General features: G+C 44.8%; 1 protein-coding gene across 1 annotated transcript in view; it reads right to left on the reverse strand.

Annotated features, from left to right (window-relative positions):
* Positions 1-914: 914 nt before the first annotated feature.
* The window catches only part of LOC141088370 (platelet glycoprotein IX-like), a 39,190-nt gene continuing 14,376 nt past the window's right edge, over positions 915-25,728 (reverse strand). Inside the window, exon 3 of the mRNA XM_073574392.1 lies at positions 915-2,270. Coding sequence (XP_073430493.1) covers positions 1,634-2,269 — 636 coding nt within the window. The 5' untranslated portion in view covers position 2,270 and the 3' untranslated portion in view covers positions 915-1,633. The remainder of the gene's footprint in view (positions 2,271-25,728) is intronic.

Raw genomic sequence — 25,728 nt, forward strand, 5'->3', positions numbered from 1 at the left:
CCCGTGCTGCGCCAATCCTCTGGAATGCTCTACCCCAAGATATTAGGATCATCCACAATTTGCATAGTTTTAGGCGCTCGCTCAAAACACATTTGTTCAGAGCGGCCTATCACATTCAGTAATCAAAGTCATGTTATGTTTGTGTGTGTGTAGCCCATTCACTATCTCCATCTAACCCCCACCCCCTGAAGATGGCTGGACCGTCATTGTAAATACATCATTGTAAATACAAACCTATGCTTTGTATCTCCCCCACCTCATTGTAGATTGTAAGCTCCACAAGCAGGGTCGTCTTATTTCGCTTTAATTATTGTATTGTTAACGTTGTTACTTATGACTGTTGTGTTTGAAACTGTTCAACTGTAAAGCGCTGCGGAATATGTTGGCGTTATATAAATAAGGATTATTATTATTATTATTATTGAATGACATTTTCTTTTAGTAACTTGGCAAATAGTCTTAATTAAAAATCATTTTACGTTTACTGCTCTTGTACTGACCTATGTGACGATAAGTAAACCCTGTGTGAGCGCAGATATATATTATCGAGAATTAGTTGACAAATGAAAAGCGGTATGACTACGGAATCAGACTACAAATGCTTTGTAGTCTGTTGCCATGGAGAATCATCATTTTGAATAGAATCTTTAAACACAAACAGTAATAAATTGCTAATGAAGACTATTTGCAAGGAGGTTTGACTATTTATTACAAATCTATTGGACCAATAAAAGTGGATTGAAAGACTTACCTAGCCTTTAAGGTTCCTAAGTAGTGATGAGCAAGTATACTCGTTGCTCGGGTGTCCCCAGAATATTTTGGCATGCTTGAAGATTTAGTTTTCGTCATCTTATCTGAATGATTTGCGACTGCTAGACAGCTTGAATATATGTGTGGAATGCCTGTTTGTTAGGGAATTCCCACATGTATTCAGCCTGTCTACAAGTCGCAAATCCTGCAGATGAGACGACGAAAACGAAATCTCCGAGCACGCCAAAATACTCGAAGGACACCCGAGCATGCACGGGAAAACCCGAGCAACGAGTATACTTGCTCATCACTATTCTTAAGGTATCTTCTAGCATGGTTGTAAAACAATCACAACTGAGTAGTTAGTTATATATACCGTAGTTCGATCGATAGAAATGTCTGATAGATATAAGTGTCACCTATGAAGTGGGACCTACATTTATCATAAATTTATTCCATTTCCTGTAAATATGAGATGGGAATACTCCTTTAGTAGTTGTACTTGGCCGGCTTTAGCCTGGATGTTTCTATCCACAAACCCACGTACTAAGGGTCTCCATACACATTACACTAAAGTCGACCAAACACGCTGAGATCGGTGGATCGGCCAACAGTATGGGGGCCTTCAGCAAATTCCCTGAATGATCCTTATGTTCTCCAGGATTTAAGTTGATGTCAAAGGAGTCCAGGGGTGGCTCTCTCATAGAGAAAACAGGAGTACTTGGCCGAGCCAGCACTACTGTGTACGGGAGAATCGGGAGAGAACGCTGTCGGTGTAACGGTCATTCCTCTGACAGCTATCTAATGTGTATTTGTCAATTTATCTGTAATTCCAAGATTAGTAAATCATCAGATTCTATCCACATCACAGATATGCAAGGAGTTAATACGTTTTTACATTCGGAACAGACCTTCTCTTACGAAAACTCTCTTTAGAAGTCTTAGATGTCCTTAACTCAATGTCATTATCAGTTACTTTGATTTTAAACTTTATCATTTTGAAAGTTTTCAAGCATAAGATCATTAGAAAGAACAAGAGGGAGAGGAGAGCGTAAAGAAATGCATCATTAAATAGAAAGTCTGAACAGAGCCTTGTGTGCCTCGAGCAAGAAGTGATTTCGTTTTCTGTTAACTGGCTGACTGGTTTCCCATACAGCGGAGAGGGATGGACACATTTTATCTCGCTGACTTCGACCATGTTTCCATCAGAGAGCCACATAATTAAGTACCAGATCTTGCAGTCACAATGCAGCGGGTTGGAAGATAAATTCAACTTTTTTAAGTTTATTAAATTATCAAAAGCCCCAGCAGGGACTACTGTTAATAGGTTCTCCTGTAGGTATAACTCTTCTGTTTCCTTAGGTAGTGATGGAAATTTCTTCAAGTTCTGGGAGTTGCAGCTCACTCGTAATGTATTACCAGTCAAATTTATACATTTACATTGTACAGGGCAATCACTTCCATCAGCAACTGTCCGGAACCAGATTCCAAGAAGTATTAGGCTTGGACCAATCAGCATCCTGGAAATGATGATTAAAAGGTTATTCCAATAATCACATTATTTTTCAAGAAGCACATCAAATGCATATGTATTGTTAATATACTATAAATAATTTACTATATTAACCCCTTAACCCCTGGAGGTATTTTCGTTTTTGCGTTTTTTGCTCCCCTTCTTCCCAGAGCCATAACTTTTTTATTTTTCTGTCAATATGGCCATGTGAGGGCTTGTTTTCTTGCGGGACGAGTTGTACTTTTGAACGACACCATTGGTTTTACCATGTCATGTACTAGAAAACGGGAAGAAAATTCCAAGTGCCGTGAAATTGCAAAAAAAGTGCAATCCCACACTTGTTTTTTGTTGTTTTTTTTTATTACGCTCATTAAATGCTAAAACTGACCTGCCATTATGATTCTCCAGGTCATTACGAATTCATAGACACCAAACATGTCTAGGTTCTTTTTTCATCTAAGTGGTGAAAAAAATTCCAAACTTTGTTAAAAAAGAAAATTGCGCCGTTTTCCGATACCCGCAGCGTCTCCATTTTTCGCGATCTCGGGTCGGTTGAGGGTTTATTTTTTACGTGCTGGGCTGACATTTTTAATACCATTTTGATGTAGATACGATCTTTTGATTGCTGTTATTGCATTTTAATTCAATGTCACGGCGACCAAAAAAATGTAATCCTGGCGTTTTGACTTTTTTTTATCGCTACGCTGTTTAGCGATCAGGTTAATCCTTTTTTTATTGATAGATTGGGTGATTCTGAAATCGGCGACACCAATTATGTGTATGTTTGATTTTTTTTATTGTTTTATTTTGAATGGGGCGAAGGGGGAGTGATGTGAACTTTTATACATTTTTTATATTTTTAAACACATTTTTTGTTTACTTTTGGCATGCTTCAATAGTCTCCATGGGAGACTAGAATCTGCCATAATCCGATCGACTCTGCTACATACAGGCAATGATCAGTTCGCCTGTGTGTAATAGAATTACTCACTTGCTATGAGCAAGTCGTCAGTGACAACCATAGAGGTCTCCAGGAGACCAGCAAGCTGGCAGTGACAACCATAGAGGTCTCCAGGAGACCAGCAAGCTGGCAGTGACAACCATAGAGGTCTCCAGTAGACCTCCGGTTGTCATGCCAACCCACCGGTGACTCACGATCACGTGACATGGATCACCGGTGGTCGGATTTCCGGCGCGATTGCTGGAAGCGCTTGTTAAATGCCGCTGTCAGTGTTTGACGGCAACATTTAATGGGTTAATAGCTACGGGTGGATCGCGATTCCACCCATGGCTGTTCCGGGCATATGTCAGCTATTCATGTCTTGGGAAACGTGTGGGCTCACCGCCGGAGCCCACATCAAAAGGAGGGAGTCCGACATCGGCATATTATTACGCCTGATGTCGGAATGGGATTAAATAATAAAAAAAGGCTATACAAGTTTGTTAGTGACATAATAATACTGTCCTGGAAAATCGTGTTGCCAGGTCACTTTACTGACAATGAATGCTATAAAGAGGAAGCTCAAAAAACAATGGAGGAATTCTTTTTTAACTATTTTACCCTACTTGGCATGTTTTTTTCTGTTTGTTTTAGTACATTATGCGGTAAAATGAATTGTGTGATTCAAAACTACAACTCATTCCACAAAAAAACAGCCCTCATATGGCTATGTCAATGGAAAAATAAAAAACATGTATGGCTCTTGGAGGAAGGGAAGGAAGAAAATCTAAATGTAAAATCATAACTAGTTTTGGTCTAAATATGATATAATTGCATAATGCAATCAGAAGTCCATCCTAGTTCTGTGTCTCAAAAGCAGAGGAGCTGTATCGTAAGCACATATACCTCTATCACCTGAGGCTGAGGAGAAGGGCTGTGGCAGGAAAATAAACACATCTTCTCCTCGGCTGACTGCCTGCGCATGGAGGACTGAGGGTGCAGAAAAAGACTCCTTTATGTTCAATTAGCTGAGGAAAGGACTTATTTCTCATGATGTCACAGCCCTTCCCCTCGGCTCACGGACATATGTGCGCTTATGATACAATTCCTCTATCAGTTGAGACAGAAGTCTCAGGAGACGGTTTTCTTCAGACTGCAGCCTGTTCACATACCTCCCTGATTTGAGAAGAAAGGCAGTGAGACCAGAAGAAATAAATGTTCTCCTCAGCTGACTGAGCGCAAAAAAAAACTTTCTCTAACCTCAGTCCTCCTTGTGCAATCAGTCAGCTGAGAAGATTTATTTCTTCTCCTTTCACAGCCCTTCTCTTTGGCTCTTTGTGCTTTCAATACAGCTCCTCTGTCATTGAGATTTAGGTCACTGGAGCTGTGTTTTTTTCAGACTGCAGCCTGTCCTGACACATGACTAGGATGGGCTGCCGTTTGAATTATGTGACGGTGGACATTTTATTACATATAATGTTTACAACCACTATAAAGATTGCTATATTATTACCATTTTTCAACATCACCTAAAGTTCAGGAGCATTATTTAAAAGTACTATAAGTTTACCAGCACTATAAATAATGTTCCTGTGCTACAATTTGCTTGAAGATAGGTAACCCTGCTATTTACTTTTGATATATCCTTCCCAATGGAGAGTAAATTGATAAAAACATAATTATCAGCTGCAGGTCGTGTGGATTGTGACTGATCCTGTAATTAATAAGACATAAAGTTGAAGAGTTACTTTCTCCTTTAAAACTCCGGTGCATTTAACCTTCTCTGACTTACACATGTTTAGCTGTATATTAATTGCCTCCTGCTCTCATTGTAGTCCTCTTACTGAATCTATCAGAGAAATCCAATGACAATGCATTTTAATTGTCACATTTTTTGCTTGTACGTGGCTTTTTTCCAAAAGCCTGTTAAATTATAGGAAGTAAAGATGGAAGTAAAATTTATGAGGCGTGAAATTAAAAGCTTGGAATTTGATAAGGCAAATATAACATAATATATTTAGATTAGAGGTCGGTTTTCTTATTGCTTTTTTTTTCCGTATTGATATGAATATCATTGCAGTTAACGGTATACCAAAATTAAGCATTTAATAAGCAGGACCACATAAACGGTGCAAAAAATTCTTGTAGAGGTTGTCTGATGTGGACACTTTCTGTGAGAGGTACCCTCATTGTGGGAAAACCTGCCTCTGGGACTCCAGTGATCAGCTGTAATCTGTGGGGGAGCTTGTTAACATTTGTTTAAAGGGTTATTCTCAGGTTCTGTAATGGTTAAAATTACAAAGTTCTTGTAAAATCTAGCAATTTTTCATTTTACTCCTTATTCAAAATCCTCTCTGATCTCATTGCCTCGGTGACCGGCCACCTCTACAGTCTCTCAGCGGTGGGTGGTCTCCTAGGCAAGGAGTGCAATACTTACAAGTTCTTAGTTCTGGAACTAATAAGCACTACTCTGATGCTGCCCAGGATAACATGATAACACCAGTAGCTCCCGATTCGGTGAGCTTCAGTGCCAGTGCGCTCCTTGGATGCTACTTCTGTTGGCAGCATCAAAAAAGGCACAGTTCAAGCCAGTTACGCCATATTGCCCCTGGTCCCAGTTGTCAATCATTAGGGATAGCACAACCCTCCAGCAAACAGAAAGCAGAGACATTGGGGAATAGGCATGTGTTCCTCACAAGCAAATTGAAAGAATCCCTTATCACCCCTAAAGTGTAGCTACCAAAACATTAAAAAGGATCTACCACGCACAAAGATGACAATGTTTCTTGCAGAAAAAAAACGTAGTTCTCAGGAAAATACATAATATTCTAAAAATAAAAATATTTGATTAATGAATTATAATTTTGGCCCTTGTTAAACGGTATAAGGGCCCCATACTCTTAGCTATTTACTCAACATAGAACATTTCCTTATCTCACTTTAACACTCTCCCAATAATTATGACCCATAAAACGTATAAACTCAGTCCTTTCATAGACTCTAATGTTCGCAATACAACTTTATCATCAGCCAACAGCTGTCTGTCCCAACTTCTCTGTATATGTAAGGGGGTGAACAGGAATAGTGTCAGCAGACAGAAATATGCTCTGGAGCCGGAACTATCGGGGCCGTCACTGCTGTTGCAGGGGGGTGACTTGCCTGACATGCCTGACTTGACTGGGCGGGAAGAGCGCGAGCACCTGATTGAAGGGGGCGTGGGGGACTTAAAAGGAGCGGAGCGCGGGAAGCGGAGAGACTTGGTGGGAAGGCGACTGCAGAGCAGGACGAAGGTTGACTCCCTCTCCACAACTACCGCCACTGACGCCAGTTCAGACAATTGCCCCATCAAGTACTGTATCCAGTGCCTTCCCACGTACGAGACCCGTAACGGGTAGTGCAGCAGACTTGCCAACCTTTCCTGGACGCTGTGATTCTGTACAAGGCCTTGTCATACCTGCGGCCTGTACGACATCGTGCTCCCGGCGTGTCGTATCACGCTTCAACAAACCACAGCAGGAACTTTATCCCAAGTTCAATGACCCCAAGACCAACGAATCGGGATACTTAGGCACGGTCAGGAGACAGTCCATCTCGTTTTTACACCACAGAGCCAAAGACTTTGTTCATGGACTGCGACGCCGTCGAGAACTGTTCCAACCGTTCTCCAATAAGATCTTCAATCGACAAGTCCTTATCTTCACTTTTATTGTGTTTTATTGTATATTTCACTGCCTGTCTCATCACCTCCCTGCGTGGAAGGTTTCCTTGAACTCATATTCAATAATTGCTTTAGTAAACTTTGTTAACCCCTTCTGTGCCTCCTGCTGTTCACTGCTTCCGACAAACCTTTACATATACATGAATGGTCAGCTGTTTTCAAAGGGGAGAGAGGAGAAACCCAATGAGCCTCTAGCAGTGGCTTACCTCCTTGTCTGAATTAAAAGTGCCAGACCCTCCCTAAAATCTTCTGTTGGGGAACAATTGGGAGGCCCACATGCAGATTAAATGGGTGGCCGATCCTGCTAATAATGGCAGGTTCTTCCAGCTTTAATCTAATGTCATATATGGGGGCCTTAATAGTAGAGAACTGCTGACAAGTTGCACATATGGTATGTCCGCCAACCAGACATCACTGAGTTAATCATTGATACATATTGACATTTATTGATTTTCCTACAAATGGAAGTTGATTCTTCTAGTCCATTGTTACATAGGATACAAAAAAGCCCAAAAAACTCATCTTTAAGACAGCGATACCCACTTTACTTACCGCATAAGACCCCCAAATTACATTCTTGCCCCCAAATCACTTGAATATAAAACATAGGTTAATGCTTTACAAAGCATGTGAAATCAATTTGCTTTTCATTAAAGTGAAAAGCCCCAGATCAGGGCTCAAGAAATCCCAAGGTAGCCCGGGGCCGTGTTTGGAAAACACAGCTTTAATTATAATACCTAACTGCATGGAATCGTATTGATCGTGCTCTACCTGAGTATGAAGACACATGAATGGAAAATTTATTAGGCGTAACTTGTTTTGTGTCATTCCAAAATATATACTGTGGCCCTGTTTCATCAAGACTGCGATGTCCACGCTGGTCTCGCTGGTCTCGATAAGGAGAGGTGCTGGAGTCAGATGCACCTGATTATACAAGATGCTCAAACCTCCTAATAACTCAGGAGCATCTGACGAGTGGTGTTGTGCCTCCTGTGTGCCTCACCAAAAATCATACTTCATTCAGAGAGTGGATCGATATGAATTAGAGAAGTTGTGAATTCATGCCCTGTCCAACCACAGCTTCGCACAATTTGGCATAGCTAGGGCAAAACTGGAATGAAAATTACAAACGTTGCATAATTTTTGCCTAACGCCACGTTGTGCAAAAATTTGACGACTTTTCTAAAAAAATTACATCTGGCGCAATTCTTTGATGAATCGTGGGCTGCAATTTAGGTCCTTGTCAAGGTAAACTAGATTAGGACCTAAAATACGACTTGACCCATCATTGGAGATCAGAATATGTTTCTTAAATCAAATGCAACTCCAGGATCTTCATTGCTTTGTACAAAGAGTCACGGTACTTCCATTTTCTAATAAAGACTGTTACAATTCGGCATTGGTGGTTGATCTCTATCTCCAAAATAGGAGCAAAGGTAGAAAGGAAATGCCTTTTCAAATGTATATGGGCCTACAGCTTTAGAACAAACACTCATCAGCGTAAATAAAATTGGTCTTATGTTGTTCCTGAAAAGTAGAACGAGAGTCATGCGAGTTGTAATGCGAGTGCAATGCCATTTTTCTCACTTATAATCCGCATGACATCTGTATGTAATCCGAATGCAATGGATTTTTAACATGAGCTTTTACATACAGTAATACTCTGTCATTTCAAGCTAGTTTTCTAATTAACCCCTTAACGACCAGGGGTATTTTTGGTTTTGCATTTTCATTTTTCCCTCTCCTTCTTTCCAGAGCCAAAACTTTTTTATTTTTCCATCAATATGGCCATGTGAGGGTTTATTTTTTGCGGGACGAGTTTTACTTTTGAACGACACCATTGGTTTTACCATGTCGTGTACTACAAAACAGGAACAAAATTCCAAGTGCGGTGAAAGTGCAAAAAAAGTGCAGTCCCACACTTGTTTTTTGCTTGGCTTTTTTACTAGGTTCACTAAATGCTAAAACTGACCTGCCATTATGATTCTCCAGGTCATTACGAGTTCATAGACACCAAACATGTCTAGTTTCTTTTTTTTATCTAAATGGTGAAAAAAATTTCCAAAGTTTGTTAAAAAAAAAAAAAATTGCGCCATCTTCCGAGACCCGTAGCGTCTCCATTTTTCGTGATCTGGGGTTGGGTGAGAGCTTATTTTTTAGCTGACATATTTAATGATACTACTTTTGTGCACATATGTTCTTCTGGTCACCCGTTATTACATTTTAATGCAATGTCACGGCGACCAAAAAAACGCAATCCTGGCGTTTTGATTTTTTTTCTCGCTACGCCATTTAACGACCGGGTTAATCCTTTTTTTTATTGATAGATCGGGCGATTCTGAATGCAGCGATACCTAATATGTGTATATTTGATTTTTTTATTGTTTTATTTTGAATGGGGCGAAAGGGGGGTGATTTGAACTTTTATATATTTTTTATTTTTTTCATTTTTAAAAACTTTTTTCTACTTTTGGCATGCTTCAATAGCCTAGAAGTATGCCATACTTGATCGGCTCTGCTACATATAGGCGATGAGCTGATCACCATGTAGCTTAATTACTGCATTTCTATGAGCGCCGATCACCGGGTGGCGCTCATAGCAATCTGGCATCAACAAGGAGGCCACTGGTTGTTATGCCAACGCATCGCTGACCTCTGATCATGTGACGGGGGTCAGCGATGAGCGCATTTCTGGCCATGTGGCTGGGAGCACTGGTTAAATGCCAATGTCAGCATTTGACAGCGGCGTTTAACTAGTTAATAGGCACAGGTGGATCGTGATTCCACCTGGACCTATTGCGGGCACATGTCAGATGTTAAAAACAGCTGACATGTCCCGGCTTTGATGCGGGCTCACCGCCAGAGCCCTCATCAAACGGGAGAGACGGCCAATGACGGACTATTTCTGTCATTGGACGTTAAGGGGTTAAGGAAACAATCTTTTATATAGATAGATCGATAGAAATATCATCATTGCAATGCATGTCTAGGTTACTGTACATGTATCCAGCTAATAATTGGGGTTCCACTTAATTATCTTAACCAGCTGAGAGAAAGCAGACAGCTAGGAGTTGATGTTTATAGTCTGGGAAGGGGGTAATAAACTTGAAGCTTCCCATGCTGCTATTATCAGTCTGTGTAGCATTTACTGGTTATTAACAAGGGGTGATTCCCCCCCAAAATGGTGTGGGGGTCCTCCTATTTTTAATTACCAGCAAAGGCTAGGTAGACAGCGGTGGACTGATATTAATAGCCTAGTAAGGGGTCATGGATATTGGTCACCCTCCCAGACTAAGAACATCAGCCCTCAGCATCCCCAGAAATGGTGTGCATCCTTTAGATGCAATAATTCTGGCATTTAGTTTTGGCTCTTCCCATTTGCTCTGGTGTGGTAGCAAGTGGAGTAATAGTATTGGAGTTGATGTCGGCTTTGTAATGTCAAATGACTTCATTTCCAGGAGTTAGTAATGGAGAGGCATCTATATGACACTCCCATTACTAACACCATTGTCAAATGTATGCCTGCCTAGCCTTTGCTGGTTATTAAACATAGGGGACCCTGCTTCTTTTTTTGGCGGGGGGGGCACCATTTGATAATAACCAGTAAAGGCTATGCAGACATCTGTGAGCTGATATTAATAGCCTGGGAAGCTCCATGTTTATTATTCCCTTCCCAGGCTATAAACATCAGCCCCACCTGTCCACTTTCTCCTAGCTTGTTAAGATAATTAAGTTGGACCCCACAATTTTTTGTTAATTTATTTATTAGCTAAATACATGTAGAGTAAGCTCATACGCACTGCACTAATTATATATCTCAATGACATCTATCTATCTATTTTATCTATATACAGTGGGGCAAAAAAGTATTTAGTCAGTCAGCAATAGTGCAAGTTCCACCACTTAAAAAGATGAGAGGCGTCTGTAATTTACATCATAGGTAGACCTCAACTATGGGAGACAAACTGAGAAAAAAAAATCCAGAAAATCACATTGTCTGTTTTTTTTTCATTTTATTTGCATATTATGGTGGAAAATAAGTATTTGGTCAGAAACAAGCAATCAAGATTTCTGGCTCTCACAGACCTGTAACTTCTTCTTTAAGAGTCTCCTCTTTCCTCCACTCATTACCTGTAGTAATGGCACCTGTTTAAACTTGTTATCAGTATAAAAAGACACCTGTGCACACCCTCAAACAGTCTGACTCCAAACTCCACTATGGTGAAGACCAAAGAGCTGTCAAAGGACACCAGAAACAAAATTGTAGCCCTGCACCAGGCTGGGAAGACTGAATCTGCAATAGCCAACCAGCTTGGAGTGAAGAAATCAACTGTGGGAGCAATAATTAGAAAATGGAAGACATACAAGACCACTGATAATCTCCCTCGATCTGGTGCTCCATGCAAAATCCCACCCCGTGGGGTCAGAATGATCACAAGAACGGTGAGCAAAAATCCCAGAACCACGCGGGGGGACCTAGTGAATGAACTGCAGAGAGCTGGGACCAATGTAACAAGGCCTACCATAAGTAACACACTACGCCACCATGGACTCAGATCCTGCAGTGCCAGACGTGTCCCACTGCTTAAGCCTGTACATGTCCGGGCCCGTCTGAAGTTTGCTAGAGAGCATTTGGATGATCCAGAGGAGTTTTGGGAGAATGTCCTTTGGTCTGATGAAACCAAACTGGAACTGTTTGGTAGAAACACAACTTGTCGTGTTTGGAGGAAAAAGAATACTGAGTTGCATCCATCAAACACCATACCTACTGTAAAGCATGGTGGTGGAAACATCATGCTTTGGGGCTGTTTCTCTGCAAAGGGGCCAGGACGACTGATCCGGGTACATGAAAGAATGAATGGGGCCATGTATCGTGAGATTTTGAGTGCAAACCTCCTTCCATCAGCAAGGGCATTGAAGATGAAACGTGGCTGGGTCTTTCAACATGACAATGATCCAAAGCACACCGCCAGGGCAACGAAGGAGTGGCTTCGTAAGAAGCATTTCAAGGTCCTGGAGTGGCCTAGCCAGTCTCCAGATCTCAACCCTATAGAAAACCTTTGGAGGGAGTTGAAAGTCCGTGTTGCCAAGCGAAAAGCCAAAAACATCACTGCTCTAGAGGAGATCTGCATGGAGAAATGGGCCAACATACCAACAACAGTGTGTGGCAACCTTGTGAAGACTTACAGAAAACGTTTGACCTCTGTCATTGCCAATAAAGGATATATCACAAAGTATTGAGATGAAATTTTGTTTCTGACCAAATACTTATTTTCCACCATAATATGCAAATAAAATGAAAAAAAAACAGACAATGTGATTTTCTGTATTTTTTTTTCTCAGTTTGTCTCCCATAGTTGAGGTCTACCTATGATGTAAATTACAGACGCCTCTCATCTTTTTAAGTGGTGGAACTTGCACTATTGCTGACTGACTAAATACTTTTTTGCCCCACTGTATGTGGGCACTGTAGTTTGATCAGAGCTGAGAAAAAAATTTCCAGCTGAACACAGAATTATTGAGTAATATTAGTCAGATTGCACTCGTCTGAGCTCAGTGATTAGCTGCTGCACTGTGATGTGATGTCATCACTGCAGACAATAGCAGCAGTGGAGACTGAGCTGAAAATGAGGACAGATAGTTTGCAGCTGGGGACACAGGTTTCCTGAAACTTGAAAATTATTTCCATGATATCTAATATACTGTATACTGACTTAAACTGAACCTCAAGTTCAAGAAAACTTTTGATATGTCATAGTGTTTTGTCAAAGGTTTTGATCTGTATCGGTTCAGATGCTGAACGCCCTACACCTTTCGCTGCGTTGTCAAGTCTCACTCGTACGGGTCCAAATAAAAATTTGTAACTTGGCTTCACATAATGTCTTCATTTATCATACAAATTTATTCTTGGGGCTGAAAAACCCTTTGATATGTATATATCACGAGGCTCCAAGAACACTATAATACTACCTTAGGTGACTGATATAGCTGTTAAAAGTGCACAACAACCAACGTGGGAGTCTGTAGGGTTAATATCCTGGCTCTGCCCTACATAATATACCAGTCGTGGTCCTTGGGCAAGGCTACTAACACTATAGTGCCTACCTCAATAAACATGAGAGTGTCATGAACAAAGAGAGTCATGCAGGCTCGGACGTTGCGTGGATTAACAAGGTCCGCGTCAGATGTCGAGGAACCAAGACAATCTGATGATAAATGGGCTATTGGAACAAACCATTAATGGACAAGGCAAGAGAACCTTGATCTGATGAGAAGAGAGGATATATGAAGCGTATGAGGAAACTCTGGATGGATACAAGACCTGCATGTCCACTGACTGAGAAACATCTAGTCACCCAATGTTTCAATATCATAAAGAGAAAGCTATTATCACAGCTTGAGATGGATCAACTGCACACACGCAGATTCACCCCACATGAAGACCCGGAAGAACAACCCCCTGAAGATGCTGATCCAATCCTGCAACTAGATAGCACTGCAGCTGATCTGAAACAGAAGATCTTAGATAAACTAAAGGCCCCGTCACACTAAGCGATATCGCTAGCAATATCGCTGTAACGTCACTGGTTTTGTGACGCAGCAGCGATATTGCTAGCGATATCGCTATGTGTTATACTTACCTCCGACTGGCTCCTCCGCTGTCTGTCACTGATCGTGCGAGAACGGCCTGGGCCATTTCTCGTCATCAGCTTCCTGTTGGGCTTCCTGTGGCGCCGACGAGCGACACGTGGACGCGGGCGGGAGGACATCAGGATCGCCTCGTCTGACAGGTAAGTAACGACCCCCGACCGCTGCTATGTTGCTGGTGAGATCTGCCTGTGTGGCAGCTCACTAACGACCACTTAGCGATGCACCAGCGATCCATAACATTGTCGGGATCGCTGGTGCATCGCTAAGTGTGACAGTACCTTAAATACCATCAATACCAGAGGCCCAGCAAAGAAACACCACCAGACAGTATGCTAGAAGATGCCAATAGAGCACTTGCATCAATACCTACTACCACCATAACTCAAACTAATAAACTGAAATATGCTACTGCCTCAACAATTATGGAAATGCTTGGCTATACAACCAGCAAGAACAACAGGAGTATGTGCCCCCTTGAAAAAGAAGGCTGGGGACAAAAATCAAGGTGACACGAAGGGAAGTCAGCCAACTAACAGAAATACAGAAAGGTGTAAAGATCAAGAATAAGACCAAGCTGGACAAGTACAAAGACTTGACTCCAACTGAAGCCCTAGAGACTGCTAACCAAAGGCTTACAGCACTCGCTGCAAGACTAGGGAGATACATTAGAGAAGCTGAGGCCCAGAAGATAAATGCCCTGTTCTCCAAAGAACCACCCAAGTGTACTCCCAACTACAGAACGACAGCACAAAGACATCAACTCCACCAATAGCAGAGACTGAACAATACTGGAGGGACATATGGGAGAAGGAAAAAACACACATTAGTCCAATGTAGCTGCAAGATCTGAGAATGAAAAAAGCAACCACCTAGAGCAAGAACCAGTCAAAATTACAGAAGCAGGCATCCAACAGCGGGTCAAGAACATGAAGAGCTGGACAGCACCTGGCCAAGACATGATCCACACCTACTGGCTAAAGAAATTAACAGTGGTACATGAACGCATGGCAAAGCAGATGAACCAACTGCTAGAAGGCCACCACCCAGCTTGGCTAACACAAGGTAGAACAGTGCTGATCTTGAAGGATCCTCATAAAGGAGCAGTTCCATCCAACTACCGCCAAATAACCTGCCTTACAACATGAAAACTCCTGTCAGGCATCATAACCACCAAGCTACAGAACCATATGAACCAGTACATGAATCCAGCTCAGAAAGGCATCAGGACCAACACCAGAGGCTCTAAGCACCAGCTCCTAGTAGATAGAGCAGTCGATCAAGACTCAAGATCCAGACAGACCAATCTCAGCACAACCTGGTTTGACTACAGGAAAGCCTATGACTCAATGCCACACACATGGATCTGTGAATTCTTGGCTCTCTACAATGTCAACAGGAAATTAAGAACCTTCCTCAGAAACTCAATGGGGCTATGGAGAACAACATTGTAAGTCAACTCAAGACAACTAGCACAAGTGACCAATAAATGCGGCATATACCAAGGTGATGCACTGTTCCCATTGCTATTCTGCATAGGCTTGAACCCCCTAAGTCAGATAATTACAGTCTGGCTATGGATACAAGATCAAGAGTGGAAGCACCATCAGCCACCTCCTCTACATAGATGACATCAAGCTGTATGCGAAAAACGAACGAGACATCGATTCGTCCATCCACCTGACAAGGATTTACAGCGAAGACATCGGGATGTCCTTCAGACTGGACAGGACCGATGGAGTAGAATTACCAGCAGGGCACGTAGCAGATGTACAGACATGCTACAAATATGCCGAGTCAGGGGCGGGCTGGGTCGAGTGGCAGAGGGGCATATGCCCCCAGGGCCACTCCTCCAGCATCTGTGCAGGGCCAGACCTGCTGCTTCTTCTGCTGGGCCAGCACTGCGCCTTTAAATCTTGTTTGTGTGCTGGCCCCATCACAGCTAGCAGACACAGCCCTGTCTGCTGCAATGATACAATGTAGTGCGCCCTGCACAGCCATCTTCCTGCTGGAGACAGAGGACCTTCAAAGGAGCATGTGGGGCAGAGACAAGTCAGGGAAGGTAAAAACTCCTCTATATGCTGTTTCTGTAAATGTATTTGTCTGTACATATGAATTTTAAAAGATTTTTTGTATCTCAGTCTATAAATATGTATGTGACTGCGTGTGTATACAGTATATCTGTGTATGTGTCTGTGTTTATGTGTGTGTGTCTGCATGAGTGTGTGCGCTTGTCTATGTGTGTATGCATGTGAGCATGTCTGCAAGCATGTTTATGTGCATGTCTGCACGTGAGCGTGTCTATAAGTGTGTCTATGCATGTTGCCAGCGTGTCTGTGGGTGTGCGTATAAGCCTGTCTGCATGCATGCGTGTTTATAAGCATGTCTATAAGCTAGTCTTTAAGCGTGTCTGTGTGCATGTCTGTGCGTGTATATTAGGGGTGCCCATGGTCAGTATTGGCAGCACCCTGGACGCAGCACATGCCTGCTCTGTCCAAAGCGCTGCCGGTTTTTGTACGCGCTGTGATTCTGCATGTGTTCATTGAACCAAGCGGAATCACAACATCCTATCCATAGATGGTGCTATTTATCTTGTGGAGATGGAGCGTCTCTGCGAGATAAATAGACATGCTGCGGTCTAGAAAGACGCGCCGCATGTCCGGTTACAGAGGGACGCCGGAGGCATTCCTGCTCGCATAGTGGAGATGAGATTTCATAAAATCCCCTCCACTATGCTGTAACATCTGGACGCTGCGGATTGGACGCTGTGGCTGTATGCAGCATCCAATCCGCAGCAAATCCTTACAACATACGCTGCGTGCAAAAAAAACCCTGTTTGGGAGAGAACAGACAAATCGCGGCGCCCTAAGTGCGTAAACACAATATTGTAGTCTTTAAAGGGTGCACAATTTTATGTACTCACCTGATAGAAGACTAATATGGCTTTAGATTGTGTCTCCTCAAAAATCCTTCCTTCTGGGATCATTTTCAATAGACAGGGCTTGCAGCTTGCCTCGGGTAGATCCAAGTGAAAGAGCCAGGTTCAGGCTCACACAGCATGACCCGTAGAAGCGAGTAATTGCGAAACGGCCGTTGTCCGGCACCTCCCTCCCCTAGCATTCCTCCACGTCCTGCATGTCCACACATTTGATGGAAATTATGTGAAATAAAGACTCACAGTTTTTCAGCTACATTGGTGAGTGCTGCATATTTCTTCTTTTTTTGCTTCACATTGAAATATTCATGTTTTTTCATGCGAGCACCTCCATTTTTGACTGAATCATATGCCGCAATACTTCAGATAAAGAGCTCCGTCTGGTAATGTGGTGATTTGTGTGCCCTAGTATGCCATTCATCTGTTTGCTCTTTGCTGGGGTAAATCAAGAAAGGCACATCCAGCCCGTGAATGGCAGCGCTTCCCAGGACTCACATCCAAAGATGATATTTCATATTTTTTTATTTGATAGGTTAAAAAAGAGCTCTTTTTTAACCTTTTAAATAAAAAAATATGAAATATCATCTTTGGATGTGAGTCCTGGGAAGCGCTGCCATTCACGGGCTGGATGTGCCTTTCTTGAACATACGCTACGTGGAAACCTACCCTTAGTGTCTCCATGCGAGTCTCTATGCGTGTGTCTGTAAGCATGTCTGCTGTGTGAATATCTATCTGCGTGTCTATGTACTCATCTAAGTGAGTGTGTGCCAGCATCTCTGTGTGCGTGTCTGCATGCATGTGTATGAGCGTGTCTGCGAGCGTATCTATATGTGTGTTTGCTTACATGTCTGTGTGTATGTGTGCGTGTCTGCATGCATGTGTGTCGCGTCCGAAGACTTATTATATTTGATGAGACTATTAAGGGATATGGTGTGAGGAGACATTACTGTATGTGGGGAGAAAAGTGTGAGGAGGCACAGAACAGACTGGGTAGTGTGGAGGGGCTGTATAGAAAAGGGGTAGCATGGGGGGTCAGTATACTGAGGAGGGGGGCATGATGAGGGGGCACAGTATACAAGGGACACAGTGTAAGACGACAGTGTGAAGAGGGGTCCAGTATGGAAATGAGAGGGCAGTGGGGACCGCATGTACCATTAGATGGACAGAGAATAGCATCACATTTTTTGTGACGGGAATACAGTGAGAGGCAACATTTTATTTAGGGGCTCAGCATAAGGCTGGTTTCACACGTCCATTCATTTCCAGTACCAGAAAAAACGGTACTGGAGATATCCGTGTCCGTGTGTGTAATACGTGTGGAACATGTGTGGCAACCATGTGCCGCATCAGTACCACACGGACGACCGCCGGGGAAGAAGCGCTATATTAAGCGCTGTTCCCCAGCGGCAGTTGCTGAAGATGGCTCTCATCATTCTCCCCTGCTCTGCCGGCGATCAGAGCGAGCAGAGGAGAATGATGAGAGTTATAATAAAGTCCGAATGATGACAGTAGGTGGGGGCTTTTGGGACAATTACCCCCATCATCCGACACCTGCTGCCGCTAATAACAGTGACAGTAGGTGCGGATGATGAGGGTATTCCTCAGCCGCCGCCTGCGATCTTATGAAATAAATGAATGAAAAAGTTGACGTGGGTTCCCCTCTATTTTCTTGAACCAACCAGGCGCAAAACTCACAGCTGTGGGCCTCCACCCTCAGCTGTCGGCTTCAGCAAGGCTGGTTATCAAGAATACAGGGGTCCCCAGCATTTTTGACAACCAGCCTTACTAAAGCTCACAGCTGGGGGCTTGTATTCTAAGGCCGGTAAGGGGCCATGGATTTTGACCCCCGCTACCCCAAGCCTAAAAATAGCATTCCGCAACTGCCCAGAAAAGGGACATGTATGAGATGCACCAATTCTGGTGCTTTGCCCAGCTCAGTGCTTACAGTAGCGCTTACTGTAGTGCTTCTTCCCCAGTGCCGATGCATGTCACACAGAAGACATCAATGTGTGTTCTCAGTGTGCACGTGTGTGGGACGTTTTGCCACCCGTGCTGATGGTAAAAAACGGACATGTCAGCGTGTGGGGCAGTCAGACACACGGTCCGTGGAAAAACACTGAACATTTGAATGGATCTACATGTGTTAGTGTCTCCGGTACATGTGAAAACTGTCACCACACGTACCGGAGCCACTGACGTGTGAAAGAGGCATAAGGCAGATATTTTTTATTAAGGAGCATTATCATAATACTGTTATTTTTAAGGGCACACTGTCAGGATGTGCTGCAGGAGACCGGAGTAGAGGAAAGTCTGCAGAAACGAGATGCGAATGTGAGACGTCCTCATGGCTTCTGAACGAAATGGAGAAGAAAATAAAGAGAACAACTCTAATTAGAGAAGATGTCACTTGTAAGGTACCTGGATGTAAATGCTTATTTGTGATACTAATTCTCATCAGTGCTGTGCTTCCTGTATGGTCCACAGTCTGATAATGATTGGTAACAACAACTCCCAGTATCGCATTACCATTGTTAAGGACATACTAGGAGTTGTATGTTTATGCAGTACAAATGTACCGTATTTTTCGGACCATAAGACACACTTTTTTCCCCCAAAATTTTGGGGGAAAGTGGGGGGTGCGTCTTATGGTCGCAATGTTCCTACCTCCAAGGCTGGTGCGGGTGCCGCGGTGCTCTTTAGTGTGGTGGTGGCAGCGGGCTGTGCTCCGGTGCAGGGGTAGCGGCTCTCTGTGCTCCGGTGCAGGGGCGGCGGCTCCGCCGGCATTTTCTCCAAGCCCGGAGGCCCCCCGCACATCCCTTGCTGGCCGCCACCATGTTGTGGTGGCCTCTGGGAGCATGGACACCGGAAAGATGGCCGCCGGTCCGGGGACGGCGCATGCGCAGGTTCAGATCTCGTCCCGAGATCTCGGGGGACGAGGAAATGCCGGCGGAGCCGCCGCCCCTGCACCGGAGCACAGAGAGCCGCCACCCTCACCCCACAGAGCCCACCTGCCCCAGCCCAGCTGCCCCAGCACAGCCCTGCTGCCCCAGCCCAGCTGCCCCAGCACAGCACAGCTGCCCCAGCACAGCCCACCTGCCCCAGCCCCAGCACAGCTGCCCCAGCACAGCACAGCTAGCACAGCACAGCTGCCCCAGCCCAGCTGCCCCAGCACAGCCCACCTGCCCCAGCCCCAGCACAGCTGCCCCAGCACAGCACAGCTGCCCCAGCACAGCTGCCCCAGCCCAGCTGCCCCAGAACAGCCCACTTGCCCCTGCCCCAGCACAGCAAAGCTGCCCCAGCACAGCCCACCTGCCCCAGCACAGCCCTCCTGCCCCAGCACAGAGCCGCCACCGCACGAGCCTGGACCACTGAATGACCCCTGTGACCACTCCTCCACCTGTGCCGGATCCCTTTCCAGGTAAGCTGAATTCGGACTGTAAGACGGACCCCCATTTGACACATTATTATTTTTTTCCCCTATTTTCCGTCTGAAAATTGGGGTGCGTCCTATGGTCCGGTGCGTCTTATAGTCCGAAAAATACGGTATATAGGTCTGACCTGATATTACAATTGATGCACAATATACTGATGGTAGTTGAGGTATTGTATTCATGTATTGATTGATGTCTGCGTACTGTGTGTATATGCGTGTGCGCGCATGCCTGTGTGTGCAAATGTTTGCCTACTGTGTGTGCACATGTCTTTGTATGTTTTTGTGTATCCGGAATTTTTTGTATTTTTGTAAGATGAATGTATGTAATAGTGCATTGTGGTGTGTAAAAATACTAATGTTTCACATGTGTTAAGGAATTCCTTTTATATTTTCAAGTTTAGGAACAGACAAGTGAAATTATTCCCGTTGCGCATCTTGATATAGCTATGTCACCATAAGGATGTCATTGTGTGGAGCAGGTTCAGGAGCTGAGCCTGCTCCATACCAGGCAGATGTTGGAAGCACTACACAGCCGGCGTCTGCCTGTATCTGCAGTGATCAGAGCTCGCCTTGATTGCTGCTGTTTTAAGTATTTAAATGCTCTTGTCAATCACTGACGCGGCATTTAGATGCGATGGCTGATGCTTGTGTGGCGCCCCCCTGGAGCATGGTCACCACAGTGGCATTGCCTTCCTCCAGGGAGGGTGATGTCAAGCTTGGAAGCAATGAAGGGTCTCTCTAGCAGTTAACCATAACATGCAACACAGTTCCCACTCCAGGCCAGCAGAGGGATCTCTGAACCAGAATTGGGGGAGGAGTGCTTTCTGAGGGCCAGGAAGGGAAATGGGGAGTTAGTGTGAGGAGGGCAACGTGTGTAGACGTGGAGAGAGAAGCTGGAGGTTGAGCGGAGAATAGAGAGCTCACTCCTAGTGATAGCGCATGATCTGGAGCCTGGTCTCCAAGGTTGTATGGATACTGACGTTCCTGCAACAGAAACCAGAGGAATAGGAAGCTGTAAATGCTCTATTCCCACATAAGACTCGGAGGCACAACAGCAACAGGTGAGCCAAAAGAAGAGATAGAAGGCTAGAGCTGCCTGCCATACGAGGTAGATCTAAAAGGAAACAAGGAGGAACTTCAGTGTAACACAGTACTGCATGTCCCTCAAGAAAGTGCTAAGAAGGAGACTACACAACCCATCTGCACAGAGAGATTCCTGAGTTGCTTCCAGGCTAGCCAGCTCCTGTACCATCTGTAATCTGGACCCTGGACTGCATTTACCAAGCAAAGTAAAGGTAAAGAAACTGCACCCTGTTGTGTCCTTGCCTCCTTCCTGCAACATCTTCAGCACTGCTACATCCCGGTGCCTAACCCTGCACCCTCTTCCCCAACACCTATCTACACTGCCCTGGGACTACAGCCCTGCCTGTGGAGGGCTACAACATCATTGCTGCACCAAACCATCTGTCCCAGAGGATCTGTTTGCAGCGTCGGCTTAACACCATCCTTGCCAAACACCACAGGTGGCGTCACGAATCATCCACTCACAAACTTTATTCCCATCTCTCAACTCCCTTTTACATGGGCGCCCAGGGCCACCGACCGGGTCACCGCTGCTGTGACACCTCCCTCTGAGAGACCGGCCCGATACCGAGTACCCCACAGCCCTGGGAGGGCGACCCACATGCACTCACCAGCTCCCATCAGCCCACTGTGACACAGTTGCAGGATGCTGATGGGTGGCCATGTGTTGCTGCCATGTCGGTCATTCTATGAAGCCCAGCTTGAGGTTGGGCTCCTTGGAAGACATCACAAAGTGCAGGGATGTTATTACTCACTGTCACTTTGTGGTGAGCAGTGACCACAACTTCTCCTTGCACAGATGCTATGACAGGAAACGAGTGGCAGCAGGGAGAATAAAATTTAATTTTCTCCCTGTAGCTAATGCTTTTCCAGAAAGCGACTAACCAGGCTTAAACCACTCTTACCAGCAGATTGACCCCATATCGGCAGATAAATAGCGTTTTTCAAGATGACAAGGTACCCTTAAAGAGTACAGTTGTAGGATTTCACTCTGCCTCCTAACAGCACATTACACAATATTAAGCCACGTTCACACGTTCAGTATTTGGTCAGTATTTTACATCAATAATTGTAAGGAAAAACCAGGAGTGGAACAATCAGAGGAAAAGTATAATAGAAACACGTCACCACTTCTGTATTTATCACCCACTCCTGGTTTTGGCTTACAGATACTGAGGTAAAAAAATCACCAAATACTCAACATGTGCACATGGTCTGGGGATTCGGCTGTTTTCATGCTCTGAGCTCCTTACATTATGGGTACATATGCTAATTGCATAGAAACTATCACATGCCACCAGCTTTCTCTTCGGCTTCTCTCATTGTTTCAGTTGAGACACACAGAAGGGAAACAGGTTGGCGATTGAGCGCTAATTTGACAAGCGCAAAGGGTGTGAAAACAGCCGATTCCTAACAATTTCCTAAAACTAAATGAGAATATATTTTTTGAGGGATTTTTTTTTTAAGGTGATGGTCTAAAAGACCTCACTATATACTGTACGAAATTGTGTTATATCCCCATTTCTCTATAGTTAGCTTTGTTTTGCTCCTATACCTATGTAGTTAGAGCAGTTCTGGTACTATATCTCTGTTGTAAGCTTGGTTCTGTTCCTGTCTCTGTGCAGTAAGCTTGGCTGTTTCCGTACTTTATGTACTAATCAGTTTTGGTACCATATTTATGCAGTAAGCTTGGTTCTGTCTCGATACCTACAGTACGTAGCAAGTTTGGTTCTGTTGCTGTATCTATGAGGTAAGCGTGGTTCTGCTTCCATATTGACGTACTAAGCTCGGTTCTGTTCTCGTGTAGGAAGTTTGTTTTTGTTCACATATCTGTTTAGTAAACTTGATTCTTCTCCCTTTTCCTGTATTTATGTAGTAATTTTGGTTCTGACACCATATTTATGCAGTAAGCTTGGTTCTGTTCCTGTATCTATGTAGTAGGCGCCTTTCAGTTAACATTTCTATGTACCAGCCACCATTATATTTAAAGCCTTTTACCTCTGCTGATTTAATGCAAAGATAAGCAGGTTGAAAATTAGCCACCGACGCAACTCGAGGGCCACTGCTTTGTGATTGCCCCCCCAAGTCAAAATTTGCCAGCCAGCCCCTGTACTCGGAATCCCACAGGGATACGGTAACCATGATGAGGAGGAAAGGAAAGCAGCAACATCCAAATACCATCAAAGGGTAAGACAGGTTCTGAAGAGCCAGCTCAATGGGAAGAATAAAATCCGCGCCATCAATACATATGCCCTGCCAGTTATCAGATACCCTGCTGGCATGATTAATGTGCTGGCCAAAAGAAGAGATGGAAGCTGCAGATGTGAAGACATGAAAGCTCCTCACAATGCATGGAGGTCTCCACCATAAGTCTAGCACCCAAAGATTGTATACCAACAGAAAGGAGGGTAGTCGAGGCTTGATAAGCATCCAAGCCACCATCACGGATGAAACAAGGAGTATCGAGAAACACATCAGAAGAACAGGATCAAAAGATGAGATGCTGAGAGAAAGCCTAAGGCAGCAACAACAACAGATCTGGAAGGAAGAACTGGAACATGAAGCACCATGGCAAGACAAGCCGCTGCATGGCATGTACCATCGACAGATAATGGAGATGGATGACATAGAGAAATCCTACCAATGGATGGAGAAAGCTAGACTCTGAGACAGCACAGAGGTACTAATCATAGCTGTTCAAGAGCAAATGTGGCGCCCCCAGGTGTATGGTCGCCACAGTAGCATTACCTTCCTCCTAGGGAGTGTGATGTCATGTTTGGAAGCAATAAAGGGTCTCTCTGTCAGGTAAATTCAACACACAGCACGGTTCCCACTCCAGGCCAGCAGAGGGAGCTCTGAACCAAAGCTGGGGAGGAGCTGCTCTCTGGGGGCCAGGAAGGGGAAGTTAGTTAGTTTGTGTGAGGAGGGCAAAGTGTGTGGAAGAGAGGAGAAGAGCTGGAGGATTGAGCAGCGTTCAGGCTCACTTCTAGCGTAGCACATGGTCCGGATTCCGGTCTCCGAGGTTGTATGGGTACTGATGTTTCCTGCAGCAGAAACCGGAGGAATAGGAAGCTGTAAATGCTCTGTTCCCACATAAGACTTGGAGGCACAACAGAAACGCGTGAGCCAGAAGAAGGAGGCTATAGCTGTCTGCCATACGAGAGGGTTCTAAAAGAGAGCAAGCAAGTGGAGCTTCAGTGTAACTCAGTACTGCATGTACCTCAGATAAGCGCTAGAAAGGAGACTACACAACCCATCTGCATAGAGAGATTCTTAAGTTGCTTCCAGGCTGGCCAACTCCTGTTCCATCTGTAATCTGGATCCTGGACTGCACTTGCAAAGCAAAGTAAAGGTAAAGGAAACTGCACACCCTGTTGTGTCATTGTCTTCTTCCTGCAACCCCTTCAGCACTGCTACAGCTCTGTGCCTAACACTGCACCCTCTTCCTCAACACCTATTACTACTGCCCTGGGACTACAGCTCTACCTGTGGGGAGCTATTACATCTTGCTGCCTTATACCATCTGTCCCATTGGATCTGCCTGCAGCGTCAGCTTAACCCCTTCATTGCTGAGCACCACAGGTGGCGTCACGTATCATCCACTTATAAACTTTAATCAACCACGCTTAACCCCTTTTACATGGACGCCCAGGGCCACGGACCGGGTCACCGCTACTGTGACACTTCCCTCTGAGATACCGGCCCGGTACCGAGTACCCCACTGCCCTGGCGGGGGCGATCCACAAGCACCAAGTACCAGATCCATAAAAGCAGGAATCTACCACACAAGACAAGACCCGAGGTGCAGACTATGCAAAGAAGCCTCAGAAACCATCCAACACATAGTGTCAGGATGCAAAATGCAAGCAGGAACAGCATAAACTGAACGTCACAACCAAGTAGCGGGAATTGTATTCAGGAACATCTGCACAGCATATTGGCTAAGTCCTCCTAAGTCCAGGTTGGAAAACACAGAAAAAGTGGTGGAGAATGAAAGTGCTAAAATCCTGTGGGACTTCAAGATCCAGACGGATAAGCAGGTGTTGGCTAACCAACCAGACATTGTCATAGTAGACAAGGATCAGAAGACAGCAATGATGTAGTAGGGGCTGGCCGGGCTAGGGGGGTGGACCACTGCTTACCAGACGAGGCAAAGATGAGATGGAGACAGCTTCCACTTGTAACAGTTCCGGATTTATTTGTCCTCCTGACGACCACCAAACACGCACCGCAGCTTCTTTACACCACTGTATCGCCAGGCCCGGGTACCTATTCTTCAGCTCCAGTCGCAATAACGCACCTCGCGGATCTTTCACTGGGGGCTGTCCTAGACCAATCTACCCCCAGCGCTTCACCTGCCCGAGGTCATCTTCCAATCGGTACCCCCAGGGCCTCGTCTGTTCTGCGGTACGTCGAGTCAGGGTCTCCCCCCTGGCTGCCTCTTCTCCTTGCCTGTCCTGCAGTCCGTCGGGTCAGGGCCACCCCCCTGACTGTCTCTCCTTTCTCCGTCCCCCTGGCCGAGCTCTTCTCACTTTCTCCGTCTTCTTCTGAGCTCCTCCCGGGACTAGACTCTCCTGGAGCCCCGCCTTCTTCTATTTATCCCCTCTCTCACAGGGGAATTTCCCACCCGGACTCCTATCTCCCCGCCCCCCATGACTAAGTGGATTCCTAAGCCCTAAGCTGATGTTAAGTCCTGTACTACTCTCCA

This window comes from Dendrobates tinctorius, unplaced genomic scaffold (genome assembly GCF_039654945.1).
Source record: "Dendrobates tinctorius isolate UK_male_01 unplaced genomic scaffold, ASM3965494v1 ptg000038l, whole genome shotgun sequence".
Lineage (NCBI taxonomy): Eukaryota > Metazoa > Chordata > Amphibia > Anura > Dendrobatidae > Dendrobates > Dendrobates tinctorius.